Genomic DNA, 21,221 nt, shown 5'->3' on the forward strand with positions numbered 1-21,221 from the left:
CCCACAAACAGTAGGTGTGGTGCCCATTCTATTATTTAACGACTTAATGGTCCAAATTTGTCATCAAAAGAAAAGCCAGCCGAAAGCCGCGAGTGCATTAACTAAGTTGCGTCTCCAGGGCAGAAGTGACACAGACAACTGAATTGGATTACAAATGCACAGCCTACTCAGTAGCCTAGTGGTTAGAGTGTCCGCCCTGAGATCGGTAGGTTGTGAGTTCAAACCCCGGCCGAGTCATACCAAAGACTATAAAAATGGGAGCCATTACCTCCCTGCTTGGCACTCAGCATCAAGGGTTGGAATTGGGGGTTAAATCACCAAAAATGATTCGCGGGCGCAGCACCGCTGCTGCCCACTGCTCCCCTCACCTACCAGGGGGTGAACAAGGGGATGGGTCAAATGCAGAGGACACATTTCACCACACCTAGTGTGTGTGTGATAATCATTGGTACTTTTAACTTACATTTAAGATACACAATTGCAAATAATTTTGCTACAACAATATTTCCATAATAATCCAGCACTGACAGAAGGGCAGGGGTGGCATAAAAAGAATTCTGACTGGCAACTTGGAACAGGTGTGCCCAGATTGCCAATCAGAGACAGGTGAACCAATTGACTAATTAAAACATTTGACTTGTTTTTTGTTGTTAACCATCTCAAAAAATCAGATAATTGTTTATAAAAAACAGATATTTTATTCTACAAGGTCACATGCAGAGGATACAGCACTGGTTTCACATTGCTAGTACAAACAAAAATGTATATCTTCCAAAGGGTGTGCATAATTATATTGTATAGTAGGACCACTGGCACCACCATGGTGGAGACTTGTTTTGGAGACAGCAAGCCTGTGAAGGGGCACACTGAACCATAACATCATCATCACTTAAATATTAGCAGAAGTACAAATTGATGTGTTAGTACACAAGTAAAAATATTAGTAAGAATGAATAATACATATAAACTGTTGTGTCGATGTTGTTTTCCAGGATGTGTAACTAATAAACATATTTATATGTTTGCTATTGAAGTAATTGGAAAGTAACTAAAAGTGATTTGGGGCTTGATTGATTGTCATTTAGTTGGAATCATACCACAAAAAGGATAGTCAGATGCTAATGAAACTTTCAGGAAATTTCAGAAATGGGATAAGGAACAAGTGATTGTACTTTGGTGTTGATCCTGATCATCATTTGGATTCAGCCTTCTTTTGAAAGATTCTTTACTACTGGGAGATTTGGCCTGGTGGAGGTCTGCCGTGCACGTTTCTATTTTACTGCTGCTGTTCTCACCGGCACACTTGTGTTTGTTAAGTTGGTACTCATGAGAGAATCTTTCATCACACACACTGCAACTCAACACTTTTTCTCCAGTGTGTGTTCCCATGTGTCTTTTCAAATTTCGACTTCGTGCAAAACTTGAATCACACACTGAACAGGAAAAAGGTTTTTCTCCAGTGTGTGTTCTTGTGTGATCTTTCAAACCGGCTTTCCTTCTAAAAGATAAGCCACAGATTGAACAAGAAAAAGGCTTTCCTTTAGTGTGTGGTTTCATGTGGATTTTCAAATGTTCACCTCGGACAAAATTTGAATTACACACAGAACATTTAAAAGCGTCTTCCCCAGTGTGTCTTTTCAGGTGTTTTTTCAAATCTTGACTTCGTACATACCTTGAATCACACACAGAACACGAAAAAGGTTTTTCTCCAGTGTGTGTTCTTGTGTGCTCTTTCATATTTCCCTTCCTTGCAAAAGATAAGCCACAGATTGAACAAGAAAAAGGTTTTTCCCCAGTGTGTAATCTCATGTGGGTTTTCAAATGGTGACCTCGGAAAAAACTTGAATTACACACAGAACACGAAAAAGGTTTTTTTCCTGTGTGTGTTCTTGTGTGCTCTTTCATATTTTCCTTCCTTGTAAAAGACAAGCCACAGGTTGAACAAGAAAAAGGTTTTTCTCCAGTGTGTGTTCTCATGTGTCTTTTCAGATACCAATGGTATTTAAAGGTTTTGTCACAGTGAGAACATTTCAAGTGAGTGTTGTCAGTGTGACATGTCTTATCATCTTTAGAGTCTTCATCATCAGTGTCAGGAGAGTGTGACGTTGTGTTGTCACTATCTGATAGTGGAGCTTGTGATCCTCCACAGTGGTCTCCATCAGCTTCTGTTGTCATGTGTTGTGTTGAGCTGCTGCTTGGAGGCTCCGCCTCTCTCTTCTCCTCACTTTCACCTCTGACCTTATCATCTTCACTCTTCACAGGGACACCAATCACTGGGAACTCCACCAGTCCTTCAATATGCTCTCCCTCCTGACTGATGCTGTGTTCTGCTGGTTCGTCTTTAATATGGGGAGACTGTGGATATTTAATGTGTTGGAGCTGCGGTATCTCTTCTTCCTCTTTAATGTGGAGGGGCTGTGGTTCCTCCTCCTGCTCCCGGAGATGATGTTCTTCATCGAGGTCTGCGGGACACGAGAAGACAAACACATGCTTTAGAAACGTCCAGCTTTGCTCAGTCACATAAGACATTAATGGATTAGATTTATATAGTGCTTTTCTAGAAATTTAAAGCGCTGTACAGAGAAGTGAGAACCCATCATTCATTCACACCTGGTGGTCCTTCACAAGCATATGATTCCACATTCTCATCAGTTTTCCGTCACTGCAACAAGGGTACTTCAATCTGACACATGAAGACCTTCAGGGAAATGCCTTGTAGACCAAGGTCCAATCCACTTCATTTACATAAACACATCCTTAAAGTAATACATGCACTCCATAAATCGTAAACACCTACGTGAAAGTGTGCTGTTTGCCCTCTGAATAAGTCATACTCACACAAGAAATAATGTACTACATGCCAGCCAACTAGTGACGAGCTCACCCTGCTGGTTGACAAGAATTACGATGATTTTCCGCTTAATCTTTAGAGACATTGGAAATCTTGTCCAGGGTGTACCCCGCCTTCCGCCCGAGTGCAGTGACAAACGGTAGAAAATGGATGGGTGGGATGGACTACAGTCAACATGTTGGCCAAATAAGATGCCTGTTTTGCTTTCATTTAGACCAGTTCTGGGAAAATTATGGCCCGCGGCCCATTAAGTTAGGGGGACGTCAATACAATACGTTTTAAAATGACCGCCATGTCTTGAACTACAATGGTCTGAATCTGTGCTTTTGAGTGTATATGTATATGTACAGTTTATATATATAAACTGTACATATATACAATCGTGGTCAAAAGTTGACATACACTTGTAAAGAACATAATGGCTGTTTTGAGTTTCCAATACTTTCTAAAACTTATGTTTTTGTGATAGAGTGATTGGAGCACATACTTGTTTGTCACAAAAAACATTCATGAAGTTTGGTTTTTTTATGAATTTATTATGGGTCTACTGAAAATGTGAGCAAATCTGCTGGGTCAAAAGTATACATACAGCAATGTTAATATTCGGTTATATGTCCCTTGGCAAATTTCACTGCAATAAGGTGCTTTTGGTAGCCATCCACAAGCTTCTGGCAAGCTTCTCGTTGATTTTTTACCACTCCACTTGACAACATTGGTGCAGTTCAGCTAAATTAGTTGGTTTTCTGACATGGACTTGTTTCTTCAGCATTGTCCACATCTTCTCAATGGGGTTTAAGTCAGGACTTTGGGAAGGCTATTCTAAAACCTTAATTCTAGTCTGATTTAGCCATTCCTCTACCACGTTTGACGTGTGTTTGGGGTCATTGTCCTGTTGGAACACCCAACTGTACCCAACTGCACATATATATATATATATATATATATATATATATATATATATATATATATATATATATATATATATATATATATATATATATATATATATATATATATATATATATACATATATATATATATATATATATTTATATATATATATATAATACTTTGAATGTCTTTCTCTGTTGCTCAAACGACATCTGCGCATACATGCTGCTTCTGGCATTTAGTCATTTAGCTCATTAGAAAGACTTCTTACAGTGGGCACGGTCACATGACTCCGTTTCACCAATCCAAACTAAGCAGTAGTGACCTTTGACTACATTTCACCATTTACACCAATCAAACTGAGCTTGTCAGTTACATGACCCCACTCAAACTACACTGTAAAAATAACATGATGTCATAACTTTTCAATGTTTACACACACACACACATTTTAGCATCTATATTCCTTACAATATCTAATTATATTGAATCTATATTCAATGATAGCTAACGTTAGATCAGGGGTCTGGAGCCGCATGCGGTTCTTTCAGGCCTCTGCCGTGGCTCCCTTTGGCTTTGAAACCAAATGTCGACAAATAATGTTACTTGATTTATTATATTTCATTTTATTTAGTTAGCTTATTTTAACTTAACAGTTGTTATTTTGGAGAGTTCTGGGATCTTGTCATAGGAAAATAAAACACATTTGAATATATTGTCGATGGAAATGTATGTCACAGCCCTTATGCGACATCTCTTGCTGCCATGCAATTTGTATTGTTTTTAGCGGTCAACCCCTAGCAATGGACGGATCAAAAAAGAGATTTTGAGATTTTTATTTTTAATTCATTAATAAGGGACAGTGTAAACAGTGTTGTTTTTTCTAATGTTCAAAATAATTTGGTGATTTTTTTCGTTATACCCAAAAATAAAAATCGAATCGTTTTTGTCAAGTGTTTGATGTCATAGTCCTATAGCACAAGTGTAAGGAAACTATAAGTGGTGTTATCATCATTTTAGGAATCTAACAGAGTTTGTGGCTCTAGGTGGGTTTTATTTGGGTGGAAATGGGCTCCAATGGCTCTTTGTATGCTGAAGGTTGCCGCCACCTGCGTTAGCTCAACACACAAAGCTAATGTGCGTGCACATGTTACGTACGGGTGTAGCGACATGTAGTATATGATATTATGCTTTCATGTATAAATGTTTGCCTTTTAGACATTGTTTTAACATTATCTGATTTTTTACAGATTTTAAACAAATCACCGTTCCTGGGGACTGACTACATTGGCCTCCTACCGGTTGGACGTGCCCAAAACACCTCCCTAGGGAGGCGTTCGGGTGGCATCCTGACCAGATGCCTGAACCACCTCATCTGGCTCCTCTCGATGTGAAGGAGCAGCGGCTTTACTTTGAGCTCCTCCCGGATGACAGAGCTTCTCACCCTATCTCTAAGGGAGAGCCCCGGCACCCGGCGGAGGAAACTCATTTCGGCCGCTTGTTCTCGTGATCTTTTCCTTTCAGTCATAACCCAAAGCTCATGACCATAGGTGAGGATGGGAACGTAGATCGACCGGTAAATTGAGAGCTTTGCCTTCAGGCTCAGCTCCTTCTTCACCACAACGGATCGATACAGCGTCCGCATTACTGAAGACACCGCACCGATCTGCCTGTCAATCTCACGATCAACTCTTCCCTCACTCGTGAACAAGACTCCTAGGTACTTGAACTCCTCCACTTGGGGCAGGGTCTCCTCCCCAACCCGGAGATGGCATTCCACCCTTTTCCGGGCGAGAACCATGGACTCGGACTTGGAGGTGCTGATTCCCATCCCAGTCGCTTCACACTCGGCTGCGAACCGATAGTATTACTTGGCTATAAAAAACTGAATGAGGTCTTATTAGTATGAGTGCACATGTGTGTTACTGTATATGTTGTTTGAGTGCTAATATTACAATTGTTATTTAGAACACTTCGTATTACTTCTAATTTTTTTCTGTGCTACTTACTAAATGTTTTCATTTAGTAACACCGGTGCCCGAGTGAAAAAGCAAAACGTACATCCCTAGTTATCATTGAATGTATATTCTATCATGACAACAACAACATGACTGCAAAGTGTTAGTTGCTTCTCTCGAACTGTTTCTGTGTACGTGCACATGCTCCCAGTGTGTGTACGAGACAGCAGTAAGTGACAAGCATGAACACTAAACTAATTCCTAACCATTTTTATTCAATATAATTATCCATCCATCCATTTTCTACCGCTTGTCCCTTTCGGGGTCGCTGAAACCTATCTCAGTTAGTCATTGTGAAAAAAAATGGACATTTATAAATATGTATACGTTCTGTTAAACCACTAATAGTAACATAAGCAAGCTGGTGATGATCAGTTATATTTGTTTGTAAGAAACAAAGTAACTTTAAGCAATTTGCAAACAGACACTTTAATGCTTGCTGTCGTTTTGATTTGCTAGACTACCTCTGTAACAAAACCTAGGAATGTTTTCTGTCGATTATCCATGTTTTTCTTTAGTTACATTACTCTGTTCCATGAATCTTCTTTCATTTGCATGTCAGATTGTTTACTTTCACTTGCAACAGAAAGAAACAGAAATTGGTGGAAACAACATTTTTACTTGTTATTGACTATGGAGATGTGTTGAACATGAATGCTACTGGTGGTTGTCTCCACAAGCTAGATAGTGTGTACCACGGGGCACTGAGATTCATCACCAACTGCGCTCCCCTTACTCACAATTGTGTGTTATACTCAATGTTTAATTGGACATCTTTATGTGCTCGACGTCTCAATCATTGGTATGTTTTCATCTACAAAACCATTCTGGGTATCACTCCATTGTATCTGTCTTGTCTTTTAACAAAGAAACAAGGAAGTCACAATCTTCGTTCAATGAATGTTCAATTTGTCGTCCCCAAAGTAAGAACTGAACTGGGCAAGAAAGCATTTAGGTTTTCAGCACCGAAGGCTTGGAATAACCTACCGAATATTCAACTTCAAACCCTTCTTACATTGAATGAGTTTAAAGCTTCTGTGAAAGGACTGCTGTCTACCTTGTCTGTATGCACATGTGTTATGTGAGCAAGTTTTAATATTGTAAATTTGATTTTGTATGTGTTGTTTACTGTTTTTAATGTAACCTTGCTCCTGCCCTCTTGGCCAGGTCTCCCTTGGAAAAGAGATCTTTTATCTCAATGGGATTTTTACCTGGTTAAATAAAGGCTAAATAAAAATATATATATAAAAAAAGCCTACTCCACTCACTTCAATTATACCAAATGTCATTTTCTTGTCAATAATCAAATATAAAGTTAATAAACATGTGAGAGTAAGAAGTCAACAAACCTGTTCTGTGTAACACAACTTGACGTTTCTTGAAAACAGCGTCCAGTAGTTGATAGTTCTCCTCTTTTGTTCTAGAAAGTTCCGCCTCGTATTCTGCTATCGTTCTTTCTAACACTACAAATATTTCTTCAACGGCAGCAGTTAGTCGCTGGTCCACCAACGCTCTCAACATGTGTAATGTAGACATTTTCACACAATCACAACACTTTACTCTCACACTTGATCTCTACTTAGCGATGTGTTGATAACTTCCGCGTGTCTTTTGTTAGCAGCTAACAAGCTAAGCTAACTAACAAGCAAAGATAGCACGAGAAGCGGCACAGTGCTTCTAGCGCATCGAGACGATTTCATCCTTGAATAAAGAATCAAATATGTATTTTATACGACGTAAACATTTCAAACTGGAGAACAAATAATAAGACTGACTTATTAGCGTTCTGCTCGCGTCTTTCTCCGTCGATGTGCTTTCACGACAGTTTGCACACTTGACGTTACAAGGCAGTACTGCTCTGTTCTGCTGCCTTCCGTTTACGCCGGAAGCTGCGAATGACGTCACAGCCGAGTGGACGAAGACAAAACACAGACGCTATTGTAACATGAATTATCTTCAAGTCACTTGACAAATTTGGCTTCGACAATTTTTTCAATCAAGACTTTGTACTGCAATGGCAATAGCTCGATAAAGCTCAAATCTGCTACATCTCCAAGGTTCCAATTAAAACGTGGGATACTGCAAGGATAGGCTGACCATATTCTGAAATCCCCAAAAGAGGACACATATATGCGTGCCAAGGCCGGGACTGGGTGAACATTTGCCAATGATACTCGAACTTGCTTTATAAATAATATATTTATTTAAATAAAGCATTTTTCTCCTCTGTTGACGGCAGTGTTGGCGCTAGGAATTTCAAAATGGGGTCCCAGCGGCTTACATATGCAGTGCCTTGTATTTTTAAACTAGCAATATTGTCAATAGGCAGAAACAGAAAATGGTCAAATCACTCTATATTAAAGTAAATATATAATATATAAATATATATATAAAAAGTAAATATACGTATTTAATCTATTAGGCTACAACTTCAAGGAAACGCTGCTCCATGCACAGCTGACATATCAGAAAATGAATAACTGGTGAATGACAAGAAGTCCAATAAAAGGTTGTTTATTTATACATATACATCTCTATTCCTCCTGAGGAGGTGGAAGCGGGACTCGTCTCCTCGTTGCCCGATCCCACGCCAAGTTGAACCACCTGATGGCGTGTTTGGTGACCTCAGCGTCCGTGGCTGACCTTGTAAACACATTTTTACTCACAGCACCTGTAATCAAACAAGATTACAAGACAGATACGTTTATGTTTATGGTATGTAGCATCCAAAGCCAAGTATGCTTACACAATACAAAATATGTGATAGGTATTAAAGAGATTACATTTGAAAAAAAACGTGACTTAAAGTTACTGGAGGTGGTCAAAATAAGGTGCGTAAACTATGAATTTGTGATCAGGGTATAGGTGTGCAAGACATCCAAAATGTTCAAACAATATGGTTATTTGGTTCCTTGATCAGAGTACTTGTTTGGCTCTGTTGGATGACGGCGGCGGGGGGTTGGGGGTGAGGGGCATAAATAAATATCCATAACCCAACTTTGGGAGGTTGACATTGTTTTGTTATTATATTTGTACTACCATTCTATGTTTGTATTCGTGTAGGCCAGGGGTGTCCAAAGTGCGGCCCGGGGGCCATTTGCGGCCTGCAGGTCATTTTTTAACGGCCTCAGGGCACATTTTAAAAAAATACGATTTAAATAAATAAAAAACATTAAAAGTGGTATTTAAAGAGCAAACAGGTGAAATGTAACAAGGAAATGTAGCAATGTTTACTCTAATCACACAAAGCTGCCATGTAGGCTGTTTCTTTCTTTAAAAAATAATAATGAATCAAAATCAATGTCATTATGAATTATTGACCTATTCAAGGCTTAAGAAGTATACCTTCGCAATCAGCTGGTCTTGGTTGTGCTTAATAGTTTCCAGCAGGCTAAGGATGTGGATGACCTCAGGCGCTGTTGACAAACAGCAGTATAAAATTAACATGTTTCAGTATTTATCCTCATTACTCATAATCCTGACATTAGCTATTGACCTTAGTTAATGACAAAAGTTATTGACAAAGTTTGAAGAAAATATGTGATTGCTTGTGAATTTGAATTTTTTCCAAAATTTGTGGCACAGAATGTCAGTTATTGCTCACCAGAGCAGGAAATGTTTTCGGCCATTCTTCCCCTTCGCCATGTTGGCCTGTAGGCCAGGCTGGATCCAGGCTCCTCTGTCTGCCACATGTTGAGGGCTGCTGGTGAGGGGGGTGGAGGGAGTAGAGGAGGGACTGCCGTTCCTAGTGAGGTGGGCATTGTGAGAGAGCCATCAGTTAACCATGACTGGTAATACCCAAGGGGCCTATCTATACACTACTATTTCAGAGATCAGTCCCTACCTTGTGTAACTCTCTGCATGTTTAATGCAGGTGCTGGTGAAGGCATAGGACTGCATCCTTCCCCATGGTGAGGTGCTAAGGGAGATAAATTGGTATTAAATGGTGTTAACCATGGTTACTGGATGCTGAGATATTATTTCAGAGATCAGTCTTTACCTAGAAAGTTATCTCCAGTTGAGGAGTCGAGTTGACAAGTACTCATGACTCTTGCTGGCACTCGGCGAGACGGTGGAGCTGGGAGAAGGGATACAAGGAGAGGGGAATATCTTTAGCACTAAGAATGTTAACCATATCTTTAATATTAATGTGGTGGTTTCGTTGTTTTCAATGTTAAGAGATTATTCCTTACTCTGCCTGTGCAATTGGCTTGCCGATGCGCGGTCACTATTTACCGGGTCTTCCTCGCTGTCATCAGAGTCCCCGAGACGATGGCTGTTGGGTAACCATATCATTAGGATTATTGCAATACCAAAAATTGACAAATATACATATAGTACAAGCATCTCTGGTCTATTTTTGAATGCTACTGGAAATAACCTTCCTATAACTGTAGAAACATGACAAAAACAAGACGGAACACACTTACACTGGCTTCCTGTTCCTTTTTTCTGGCAGCTCCTCGTTCTCTGCCTCAGATTGCAGGTCTGAGGTGCCGCAGCACTTTCCATATTGTTGCATTATTTTTAATGCGTCTTTGTAGTTGTCTAAAATTGAATATGTTAAAATGAACATGAGTTTCAAATTAGCTGTAGAGCTGAACAGAATATTATTATTATTGATGATGATAAATCGTCTCTCTCTTACAAGAGACCTGGTCAGAACATAGACACAATAGGTTATTCCAAGCATAAAGAGAAGCAACTATGACGTTATTTTTAAACAACAAGATTATGAATTTGCATACCACAAGTTCGGACAACAGAAACGTCAAATCTTGGCCAGTTTGGCTCATGCTGCTCCTCATTTAAAACGGCCCTTTCAATTCTGTCGGTGTTTTTATAGCTAGGCCAGAAAATCAATCAATCAATCAATGTTTATTTATATAGCCCTAAATCACAAGTGTCTCAAAGGGCTGTACAAGCCACAACGACATCCTCTGTACAGAGCCCACATACAGGCAAGGAAAACTCACCCCAGTGGGACGTCAATGTGAATGACTATGAGAAACCTTGGAGAGGACCGCATATGTGGGTAACCCCCCCCCCCCCCCTCTAGGGGAGACCGAAAGCAATGGATGTCGAGTGGGTCTGACATAATATTGTGAAAGTCCAACACATCAGCGAAAGTCCAGTCCATGGTGGGGCCAGCAGGAACCATCCCGAGCGGAGACGGGTCAGCAGCGTAGCGATGTCCCCATCCGATGAACAGGCTAGCGGTCCACCCCGGAGCAGAGTAGAAAAGAATCAACTGGTCTAAAAAGGGAGTCTATTTAAAGGCTAGAGTATACAAATGAGTTTTAAGATGAGACTTAAATGCTTCTACTGAGGTAGCATCTCTAACTTTTACGCTCTATAGCCCGCAGACTTTTTTTGGGCTCTGGGAATCACTAATAAGCCGGAGTTCTTTGAACGCAGATTTCTTGCCGGGACATATGGTACAATACAATCGGCAAGATAGGCAAGAGCTTGACCGTGTAGTATTTTATACGTAAGTAGTAAAACCTTAAAGTCGCATCTTAGGTGCACAGGAAGCCAGTGCAAGTGAGCCAGTATAGGCGTAATATGATCAAACTTTCTTGTTTTTGTCAAAAGTCTAGCAGCCGCATTTTGTACCATCTGTAATCTTTTAATGCTAGACATAGGGAGGCCCGAAAATAAAACGTTACAGTAATCGAGACGAGATGTAACAAACGCATGAATAATGACCTCAGCATCGCTTGTGGACAAAATGGAACGCATTTTAGCGATATTACGGAGATGAAAGAAGGCCGTTTTAGTAACACTCTTAATGTGTGACTCAAACGAGAGAGTTGGGTCGAAGATAATACCCAGATTCTTTACAGAGTCGCCTTGTTTAATTGTTTGGTTGTCAAATGTTAAGGTGGTATTATTAAATAGATGTCGGTGTTGAGCAGGACCGATAATCAGCATTTCCGTTTTCTTAGCGTTGAGTTGCAAAAAGTTAGCGGACATCCATTGTTTATTTTCATTAAGACACGCCTCCAGCTGACTACAATCCGGCGTGTTGGTCAGCTTTAAAGGCCTACTGAAATGAATTTTTTTTATTTAAACGGGGATAGCAGATCTATTCTATGTGTCATACTTGATCATTTCGCGATATTGCCATATTTTTGCTGAAAGGATTTAGTATAGAACAACGACGATAAAGATTGCAACTTTTGGTATCTGATAAAAAAAAGGCTTGCACCTACCGGAAGTAGCGTGACGTAGTCAGTTGAACATATACGCAAAGTTCCCTATTGTTTACAATGATGGCCGCATGAAGTGAGAGAGATTCGGACCGAGAAAGCGACAATTTCCCCATTAATTTGAGCGAGGATGAAAGATTTGTGGATGAGTAAAGTGCAAGTGAAGGACTAGTGGGGAGTTGAAGCTATTCAGATAGGGAAGATGCTGTGAGAGCCGGGGGTGACCTGATATTCAGCTGGGAATGACTACAACAGTAAATAAACACAAGACATATATATACTCTATTAGCCACAACACAACCAGGCTTATATTTAATATGCCACAAATTAATCCTGCATAAAAACACCTGCGTGTTTGTTATGCTAGCTCCTAGCTCCTCTGCTAGCTCCTAGCTCCATAGAACACGCCAATACAATTCAAACACCTGATCAACACACACAATCACTCAGCCCAAAAGACCGTTTACCTAACCCAAGGTTCATAAAGCTTATATATTTTTAAAAAGTTACGTACGTGACGCGCACATACGGTCAAGTTATCGAATGTTTAGCAGCCAAGGCTGCATACTCACGGTACCTGATATTCAGCTGGGAATGACTACAACAGTAAATAAACACAAGACATATATATACTCTATTAGCCACAACACAACCAGGCTTATATTTAATATGCCACAAATTAATCCTGCATAATAACACCTGCGTGTTTGTTATGCTAGCTCCTAGCTCCTCTGCTAGCTCCTAGCTCCATAGAACACGCCAATACAATTCAAACACCCGATCAACACACACAATCACTCAGCCCAAAAGACCGTTCACCTAACCCAAGGTTCATAAAGCTTATATATTTTTAAAAAGTTACGTACGTGACGCGCACTTACGGTACGGTACGTGTTATGCTAGCTCCTAGCTCCTCTGCTAGCTCCTAGCTCCATAGAACACGCCAATACAATTCAAACACATGATCAACACACACAATCACTCAGCCCAAAAGACCGTTCACCTAACCCAAGGTTCATAAAGCTTATATATTTTAAAAAAGTTACGTACATACGCAAAAAAAAGCCAAAGCTGCATACTCACAGTAGCACGTCTGCGTCTTTGTCATCCAAATCAAAGTAATCCTGGTAAGAGTCTGTGTTGTCCCAGTTCTCTACAGGCGTCTGTGTATCCAAATCAAAAGTCCTCCTGGTTAGAGTCTCTGTTATCCGAGTTCTTCCATCTTGACTGCATCTTTCGGGAATGTAAACAAAGAAGCGCCGGCTGTGTACTGTTGTGGCTGACTACGTTCGAAAAATACGTCCATTTCGCACCGACAACTTTCTTCTTTGCTTGCTTGGCTTCCTTCTCCATAATGCAATGAACATGATTGAAACAGATTCACGAACACAGATGTCCAGAATACTGTGGAATTATGAAATGAAAACAGAGCTTTTTCATATTGGCTTCAATGTGGAAGGCATACCCGTGTTCGTCGGGCTACGTCACGCGCATACGTCATCCTCAGAGGCGTTTCGAACCGGAAGTTTAGCGGCAAATTTAAAATGTCACTTTATAAGTTAACCCGGCCGTATTGGCATGTGTTATAATGTTAAGATTTCATCATTGATATATAAACTATCAGACTGCGTGGTCGGTAGTAGTGGGTTTCAGTAGGCCTTTAGGGGCATGTAGATTTGGGTGTCATCCGCATAACAGTGAAAGCTAACACCGTATTTGCGTATGATGTCACCAAGAAAACCATCCTATCATCATACCATCCACTTGGGACAACCGCAATGTCCGTGTTCATTATAAATTTAATCAGATGAAAAGGCACCCTTAATGTAGAAAGAAAGAATAGGGGTATTTATTCATCGTCAAAGGAACAACGTGGACAAAAGCATGCACAGGTGTTAGTGTATACAAATAAGCAAGTAAGATGAGCTGAGATTTTACCTGAATGGTGCCCCAAGGTGGTAAGAACTATAAGAAAGGTAAAAGTACAGGTCATAATAGTCAGAACTTCAGCTCAATCGTAAAGTAGGGTTTGAAATTATGGGTGTAGTGTATACAGAGATCAGTCCCTACCTTGTGTAACTCTCTGCATGTTTAATGCAGGTGCTGGTCAAGGCATATGAATACGTCCTTCCCCATGGTGAGGTGCTAAGGGAGATAAATTTGTTTTAAATGGTTGTGATCTGTTAATCATGGTTACTGGATGCTGAGATATTATTTTGGAGATCAGTCTTTACCTAGAAAGTTATCTCCAGTTGAGGAGTCGAATTGACAAGTACTCATGACTCTTGCTGGCACTCGGCGAGACGGTGGAGCTGGGAGAAGGGATACAAGGAGAGGGGAATATCTTTAGCACTAAGAATGTTAACCATATCTTTAATATTAATGTGGTGGTTTCGTTTTTTTCAATGTTAAGAGATTATTCCTTACTCTGCCTGTGCAATTGGCTTGCCAACCCCAAAGATGCGAGGTCACCATTTCCCGGGTCTTCCTCGCTATCATCAGAGATCTCAGGACCATTGATGTATATTAGTAACCTATCATTTCAAACAGGTACATTTCCAAACAAAATGAAAATAGCTAAAGTTGCACCAATTTATAAGCCTGGAGACACACATCAATTTACAAATTATAGACCTGTTTCTTTTCTTCCACAATTTTCTAAAATCATTGAAAAACTGTTCAATAACAGATTAGAGAGTTTCATAAATAAAAATAGAATACTCGAGAACCAATATGGATACAGAGCTAATGTTTCAACTTCAATGGCTTTAATTGAAATTACAGAAGAAATTACCAATGCAAAAGATAGTAAAAAATGTGCGGCAGCAGTTTTTATGAATCCAACTAAAGCATTTGACACAATTAATCACAATATTTTAATCAAAAAACTAGAACGATATGGCATCAGAGGGTTAGTCTTAAACTGGATAAGAAGTTATCTAACGAAACAGGAAACAATACGTGAAGCTAGGCGAACACATGTCTGCAACGCTAAATATATCCTGTGGTGTACCTCAGGGATCAATATAGGACCTAAATTATTCAATGTCTATATAAATGACATTTGTAAAGTTACAAATGATTTAAAGTTAGTATTATTTGCGGATGATACAACAGTGTTTTGTTCAGGAGAGAACACACAGAAGATAATACAAATAATAACAGAAGAAATTAACAAATTAAAAAGATGGTTTGACAAAAACAGACTATCTTTGAATCTCAGTAAAACTAAAATAATGCTATTTGGTAACAGTAGAAGAGAAAGTCAAACACAAATACAAATAGACGTAATAGAAATTGAAAGAGTAGATGAAACCAAATTTCTAGGTATAATGATTGATGATAAATTGAACTGGAAATCTCAAGTAACAAATATACAACATAAAGTAGCAACAAACACGTCAATAATGAATAAAGCAAAACATGTTCTAGACCAAAAATCACTTCATATTCTCTACTGTTCACTAGTGTTACATATCTGAGTTATTGTGTAGAAAAATGGGGAAATAATTACAAAAGTACACTTCATTCATTAACGGTGTTACAAAAAAGATTAGTTAGAATAATATATAATGTTGGATATAGACAACACACAAATCCTTTATTTATTGAATCAAAGATACTGAAATTCCACGACATAGTGAATTTGCAAACAGCTAAAATTATAAACAAAGCAAACTATAACCTGCTACCCAAGAATATACAACAGTTCTTCTCAAAAAAAGAGGAGAAAAATAATCTTAGAGAGAAATGTAATTTAAAACATTTGTACGCACGTACAACACTTAAGACCTTCAGTATATCAGTATGTGGAATTAAATTATGGAATGGATTAAGCAAAGCAACCAAACAATGTACTAATATGATCAATTATTTATGCTTATATGTGGAAATAATAATTATAATAATAGTAAATAAAATAATAATAATAAAAAAAGGTAAATAAAGCATAAAATAGTCTCTAATAAATTAATTAAATAAAAAACGGTATATAAAATATATACATCAACAAATAACAAAAATATAGATCAACAAAAAGGATCCTTAACATGTGCAGCAATTTTTCCCACTCACATCATCTCATTTTTTTTTTTTTCTACAATTAACTATGCCAAAAAACACATAATAGACATACCTTTTTTTTTTAAATGGAAACAAAAACAACAGGGCGTCACACACAGCTAGTCCACAGTAAACAGGATCTCGAGCTCCACTAAAGAACAAAGAAAGAAATAATACACACTCATATTAATAGCAAAGAATGGCTGTTTCCACTCCGTTAACGTTACGTTGTTGACTAAGTAACGTTAGCGACCTGGGCCTAAACAACACTGACAATGAAGTAATACGCTTTAGTTTCAAGCAGTTGGAAATATGTGGAATATCGTAGCATGTAACCTACACAACTCAAACTCAAACTCAAACACATTCACAGCGTCTAACAAAAGATAGCCTAAGTTAACTGTATTGAACTTTTTACTCACCGGCTTCACGCGGGAAACTTTCAAATTCTGGAGTCGGGGTCCCCCGGAACACAAAACACAGATAAAAGACAATTTTACAATAGCACGGCAAAAAAAATGACCGTCGTCGTGTGGGTTTTTTGACGAATAACACCCTTTTCCACTTTTCTTCGCTCGGGCCTCACCTACCGCGTGCAGCCATTTTGAATTTTCTGGATACGTGACGTCAGACGCACGTCCCCATGCAAAGCATTCTGGGAGGCGGCGCTGGAAATAGCCTTTTTTTACAGAATATAAAGTTTTACTGCTAGTCCTAATATCAAACAACGTCATTACAATCATACATAAATGATGATGGAAACACAAAGGCCGATCTTTACTGCGAATGTAGCAATAAATCAATAAATCTATACTTACGTTCGTGTTCCAGCAAAGAAAGTCAAGAAATTATGATCTTGGCTCATGCGCGTACACGCTAGTAGGCGCGTCCACGTCTGCGGGTGCAGACATTGGTCGGCTCAGCGCGCGTAGGCGGAGCCTATAACTCTAGGCGGCGCGCGCCGGTTTAGTTTGTCGCGTCCGCGTATGCGAATCAGACACGGGTCTGAACCATGATGACTGCTCGGTGACCTGGCTCACTTCTGTGTGTCCTGACATATGAACGGGAGGGCCCCCCGGGCCTGGGGTGGTAAAAGGCATAGACCCTCGGCCTCAGGTCCGGGTGCCGGAAAACAGCTGCCCATACGATGAAGAAGACACGGGTCCGCTCAGGATCAGCTGTCTGACCGTACAATTTTCAGAGGCGGAGCTGTATCCTCTAGGCGGAGCCAAAACGAATGTGACAGTAACGCGGGTTGGGCGACTTGAAGGCGGATCCGTATAGGAGTCTTCTGCTGTGTGGGAGGGACCCCATCAAGTCATACAAATGGGGTCCCACAGTAAATTTTTGGGGTCCCACTTTTTTGTAAGCGTTTTGAAAACAAATGACAAATGTATGCATTATCCTGTTATATCTCACATTCTATATTGTGTTTTGGAAAAAGGTTGTCATAAGCGTTACTTAATTAATGAAAAAAGATAATACAAAAGAAAACAAATGTGTATACATACTGTATGTAAATGTATTCAGTTATAAACATTCATTCACTTTCTTCTTTCCTTCATAGATCTAAACTTCACCGCTGCTGGTAGTTTTTTCTATGTTTTTATTTAATAAGTTGTAGGTGTATTTATTTCAGTATAAAAGTGTAAAAAGTGTTTTGCTTGGGTCATGAAATTATGATAATGGTGTGCCAGGGCATACATACATGTTATATTTAACGCTTAAATCTCTGGAGTCTACATCAACTTCACATCTATTCCTCATTTCAAAATGTTTTAGTTTTTTTTATGTTGTTTTATTTGTTTGTTTTCTGCCCTTTTTTGTCAAACAAAACTATGTTTTTTATGGCAAACACACAAAATATGCAAAATCTTCCACCAAAAATATTTTTCAAAGTGGAATATTTGATGTGAAGTAATCGGAACCTTTGATAGGTCAATAATTCATAATAACATTGATTTTGATTCAATATTATGTTTTGAGCAATGACCGTTTGAAAGAAAAAAAAACCAGCTTTGTTTTATTAGTCAACATTGCAACTTTTTCTAAATTACATTTCACCTTTAAGCTTTTTTATTTCACTTTTGTTATGTTTTTGTTTATTTGAATAGTATTTTTAGAATGTGCCGTGGGCCTTTAAATATTAGCTGTGGGCCACAAATGGTAAAAAAAATTTTAAAAAATGTATAATCTGCGTCCTTTCTGATTTCAATGCGTTAAAAAGACACAAAAAGTGCATTAACGCCAACACTGCTTGACAGTATAACAAAATAGGTCACACTTATATTCTGTAACATTCACAGTTTTGGAAAAAAAAAGTGCAGAGGTAGAAATATTCAAAATAACCTCTTGTATATAATGTAAACATAAATAATGCCTCAAAACAAGTTAATTACATTTAAACAAAAAACAGCAGACGAGCTCTCGCCCTGCACAGCTGTTTTGTGCTTTGTAGTGTCGATATGGGCTTGTAGATCGTTGGCCCCTTTATTTGCCACAGATACATACGTTGCTGCTTTGCACACAGTGCATTCTGCTTTCCATGTGTCACGGCCAGGACGAAAACACAAATACTTTTCCCGCAAATCATCCGTGAAGTTGCATTTACATTTAGGCATTTCTTGTTTTCATGTCTGTCTCTCCACTCACTAGCTCTCTCGCTCTGTGTCGCTGCCCCTCCCTCACCAACATTGCTACATGCGCGCACCTTCATTTTTTTTTTTAACCCCTTCTTAACTTAACCCTGGACGTACATTGAAAATACACTCAACCCTAATACAAAATGCCGGACATTTGAGGCATTTAAGAAACCCCGCCCGGACACCCCCGCAAAAGAGGACATGTCCGGGGAAAAGAGGACATGTCAACCTAGGCAAGGATGTCCCATTTCTCCACATTTATTTTTGTTAGCCACCCAATTGTTATCTGTTCATATAAAAAGTAGTCGTTTAAAGGGGATCTCTATATTAGACAGAGAAATAACTATCAGCCAACTGGCTGACGACACAACACTCTTTTTGAAGGACTCTTCTCAATATTCCTCTCGTCTTGGATGTAATTCATGTTTTCTCTTTGGGTTCTGGTCTCCGTCTGAATGTGAATAAGTGTGAACTAATGGCTGTGAAGAGATGTGAAATGATGTCTATATGTCAAATTCCAGTTAAGGATAGTATTAATTACCTAGGAATACTTATTACTAAAAATCAGAGTTCTAGAACTTTACTCCAATTGTTCTTGAACTTTACTCCAATTGTAGAAAAAACTAAGGAAAGATTGAACCAATGGCTACAGAGAGATGTATCCTTAAAAGGCAGAACCTTGCTTTCCAAAGCAGAAGGTATCTTCAGGCTTACGTATGCGGCTATTTCTTTAGATGTTAACCAAAAAATATGTAAGACTATTGACAAAATACTTATTGACTTTATTTGGAAAAACAAAATTCATTATGATAAGAAATCTGTTATAATGAACAATTACATACAGGGTGGTCTAAACTTTCTGGATTTCACTACACTAAACAACACCATTCAAGATTATCGGATAAGACACTATTTGAAAGACCCTACCTCAATTTGGAACTTCATTTCTCACCATGTATTTTCTAACCTTGGAGGCCTAAAATGTTTGCCATTGTGTAACTACAACATTGATAGGATTCCTGTTGCTCTTTCAAACTTCCACAAACACGCCCTTCTGCCATGGTCTTTTATATACAAACACCATTTCTCACCTACCGAATATTTCATTTGGAACAATAAAGACATATGTTACAAAAGGAAATCTCTTTTCCTCAACAATTGGTTCAAGAATGATATTATTTTAGTGAGTCAGCTTTTCAATAAGGAAGGTCAACTTTTTAATGACCAAGAATGTCTCAACCATTTTAAGGTCCCTGTGACTCCCAAACAATTTGCCATTGTATTTGACGCCATTCCAACAGGTGTTGTTTTGTTGTACAGGGCTTACTCATCTCCTCTTTCTGCTGTAAAAAACGTGAATGATCCACTTGACACTCCTGTGGGGAAACTTTGCATTGATCAGAAAAATAACAGAAAAATCCGCAGCTCATTCCAAAATTATTGTGTGTCTGTCTCCTATGCAGTGTTGGGTTAGTTACTGAAAACCAGTAACCAGTTACAGTTACTAGTTACTTTATTTCAAAAGTAACTCAGTTACTAACTCAGTTACTTACACCAAAAAGTAATGCGTTACTGTGAAAAGTAACTATTTAGTTACTTATTATTTTCTTCTTCTTTTTTTAAAGCTACCGAAGCCGGCTAGCATTAGCAGCCTGAGATACGGAGGTGGATTTTTTTCTTCTGTTGCTGGATGCGTCGGCAGTTAGACCATCGTGATGCTTGCACAGAGGAAAGGCCCGACATCGGAGGAGATGAGGCTCACACTCCACTCCCTGTGCAGCGATGTGACTGCGGTGAGGGAGCACCAGGAGCAGCTTTTGGGCCTACTGGAGGAGGTAAAACAACTAGGCCTCCAGAACGTGGAAAAAGACTGGCGCATTGTGGACCTGGAGCAGCGAGTGGATGAGCTGGAGCAATACTCCCGCATGAATGATGTGGTCATCACCGGCATCAAAATCAAGCCGCGTTCCTACGCACGTGCAGGAGATACAGTCGGTGGAGCAGCAGGTGGCTTCCTATCTCCAGAGCAGGGGAATAGAGATGGACCTGGAGCACATCGAGGCTTGTCACCCACTGCCCGTGAGGAACCAGAGACCACCCGCTGTCATCATGAGATTCGCAAACAGAAAAAAGAAAATCGCACTGTTACAGCAAGGACGCAAACTCAAAGTTACAGATGTTTTCATAAATGAACATTTGACCAAAAAAAATGCTGACATCGCAAGGATCGCACAACAACTTAAAAGGCAAAGCAAGATTCAACAAACCTGGGTAACGAACTGTAAGATCTTCATCAAACTAAATGGGACGCCGGAGGAAGCAAAAGTCTTGGTCATAAGGAAAATAGAAGATCTTGATAAGTATTGACATTGATGCAGAACTTTGTATCAATGTAGCTTGTGACTTTTACACCATCTCAATGCTACCCACACCAAGAACACAGACCACACCAAGTATTGATATGGACATGTTACAGAAGATCCTACAACATCAACAAAAAGAACTGGACATGTGAGTATCAAGAGCACGTCACAAAAGAGACTGA

The 21,221-nt window shown here is 39.2% G+C and overlaps 2 protein-coding genes across 3 annotated transcripts; both read right to left on the minus strand.

Moving 5' to 3' along the window:
- Positions 1 to 680: 680 nt before the first annotated feature.
- On the minus strand, positions 681 to 7,634 carry LOC133665309 (gastrula zinc finger protein XlCGF57.1-like). Its single transcript, XM_062070568.1, has 2 exons — positions 7,110 to 7,634; positions 681 to 2,462 (listed from the first exon to the last, which is right to left on the minus strand). The coding sequence occupies exons 1-2, from the start codon at positions 7,294 to 7,296 to the stop codon at positions 1,141 to 1,143; spliced, it is 1,509 nt and encodes a 502-aa protein (XP_061926552.1). The 5' UTR covers positions 7,297 to 7,634; the 3' UTR covers positions 681 to 1,140.
- A 473-nt stretch (positions 7,635 to 8,107) lies between these two features.
- LOC133664555 (uncharacterized) lies at positions 8,108 to 16,816 on the minus strand. Of its 2 annotated transcripts, XM_062069269.1 has the most exons (13): positions 16,457 to 16,816; positions 16,108 to 16,185; positions 14,400 to 14,506; positions 14,207 to 14,284; positions 14,043 to 14,117; positions 13,911 to 13,937; positions 10,191 to 10,308; positions 9,954 to 10,036; positions 9,761 to 9,838; positions 9,605 to 9,679; positions 9,365 to 9,505; positions 9,106 to 9,176; positions 8,108 to 8,431 (listed from the first exon to the last, which is right to left on the minus strand). In XM_062069269.1, exons 5-13 carry the CDS (start codon positions 14,059 to 14,061, stop codon positions 8,423 to 8,425), a joined length of 621 nt encoding a protein of 206 aa, XP_061925253.1. In that variant the 5' UTR covers positions 14,062 to 14,117; positions 14,207 to 14,284; positions 14,400 to 14,506; positions 16,108 to 16,185; positions 16,457 to 16,816; the 3' UTR covers positions 8,108 to 8,422. The 2 variants fall into 2 exon arrangements, with proteins under 2 accessions (XP_061925253.1, XP_061925252.1); XM_062069268.1 differs by lacking the exons at positions 13,911 to 13,937; positions 14,043 to 14,117; positions 14,207 to 14,284; ... (1 more) ...; positions 16,108 to 16,185; positions 16,457 to 16,816 and having other exon boundaries at positions 8,111 to 8,431; positions 10,191 to 12,102.
- Between the last annotated feature and the right edge of the window lie 4,405 nt (positions 16,817 to 21,221).

This window comes from Entelurus aequoreus, linkage group LG14, assembly GCF_033978785.1.
Source record: "Entelurus aequoreus isolate RoL-2023_Sb linkage group LG14, RoL_Eaeq_v1.1, whole genome shotgun sequence".
Classification (NCBI taxonomy): Eukaryota; Metazoa; Chordata; class Actinopteri; order Syngnathiformes; family Syngnathidae; genus Entelurus; species Entelurus aequoreus.

What these genes read in the sequence shown, in the direction of transcription:
- LOC133664555 (XM_062069268.1), bottom strand. Translation starts at nt 10,453, where the DNA reads ATGCTTGGAATAACCTATTGTGTCTATGTTCTGACCAGGTCTCTTGTA. An exon ending in AAAAGGAACAGGAAGCCAGT is followed by an intron (nt 10,037 to 10,190) that starts GTAAGTGTGTTC and finishes GTTACCCAACAG; the next exon opens with CCATCGTCTCGGGGACTCTG. An exon ending in AACTGGAGATAACTTTCTAG is followed by an intron (nt 9,680 to 9,760) that starts GTAAAGACTGAT and finishes TATCTCCCTTAG; the next exon opens with CACCTCACCATGGGGAAGGA.
- LOC133665309 (XM_062070568.1), bottom strand. Translation starts at nt 7,296, where the DNA reads ATGTCTACATTACACATGTTGAGAGCGTTGGTGGACCAGCGACTAACT. An exon ending in AGTTGTGTTACACAGAACAG is followed by an intron (nt 2,463 to 7,109) that starts GTTTGTTGACTT and finishes CGTGTCCCGCAG; the next exon opens with ACCTCGATGAAGAACATCAT.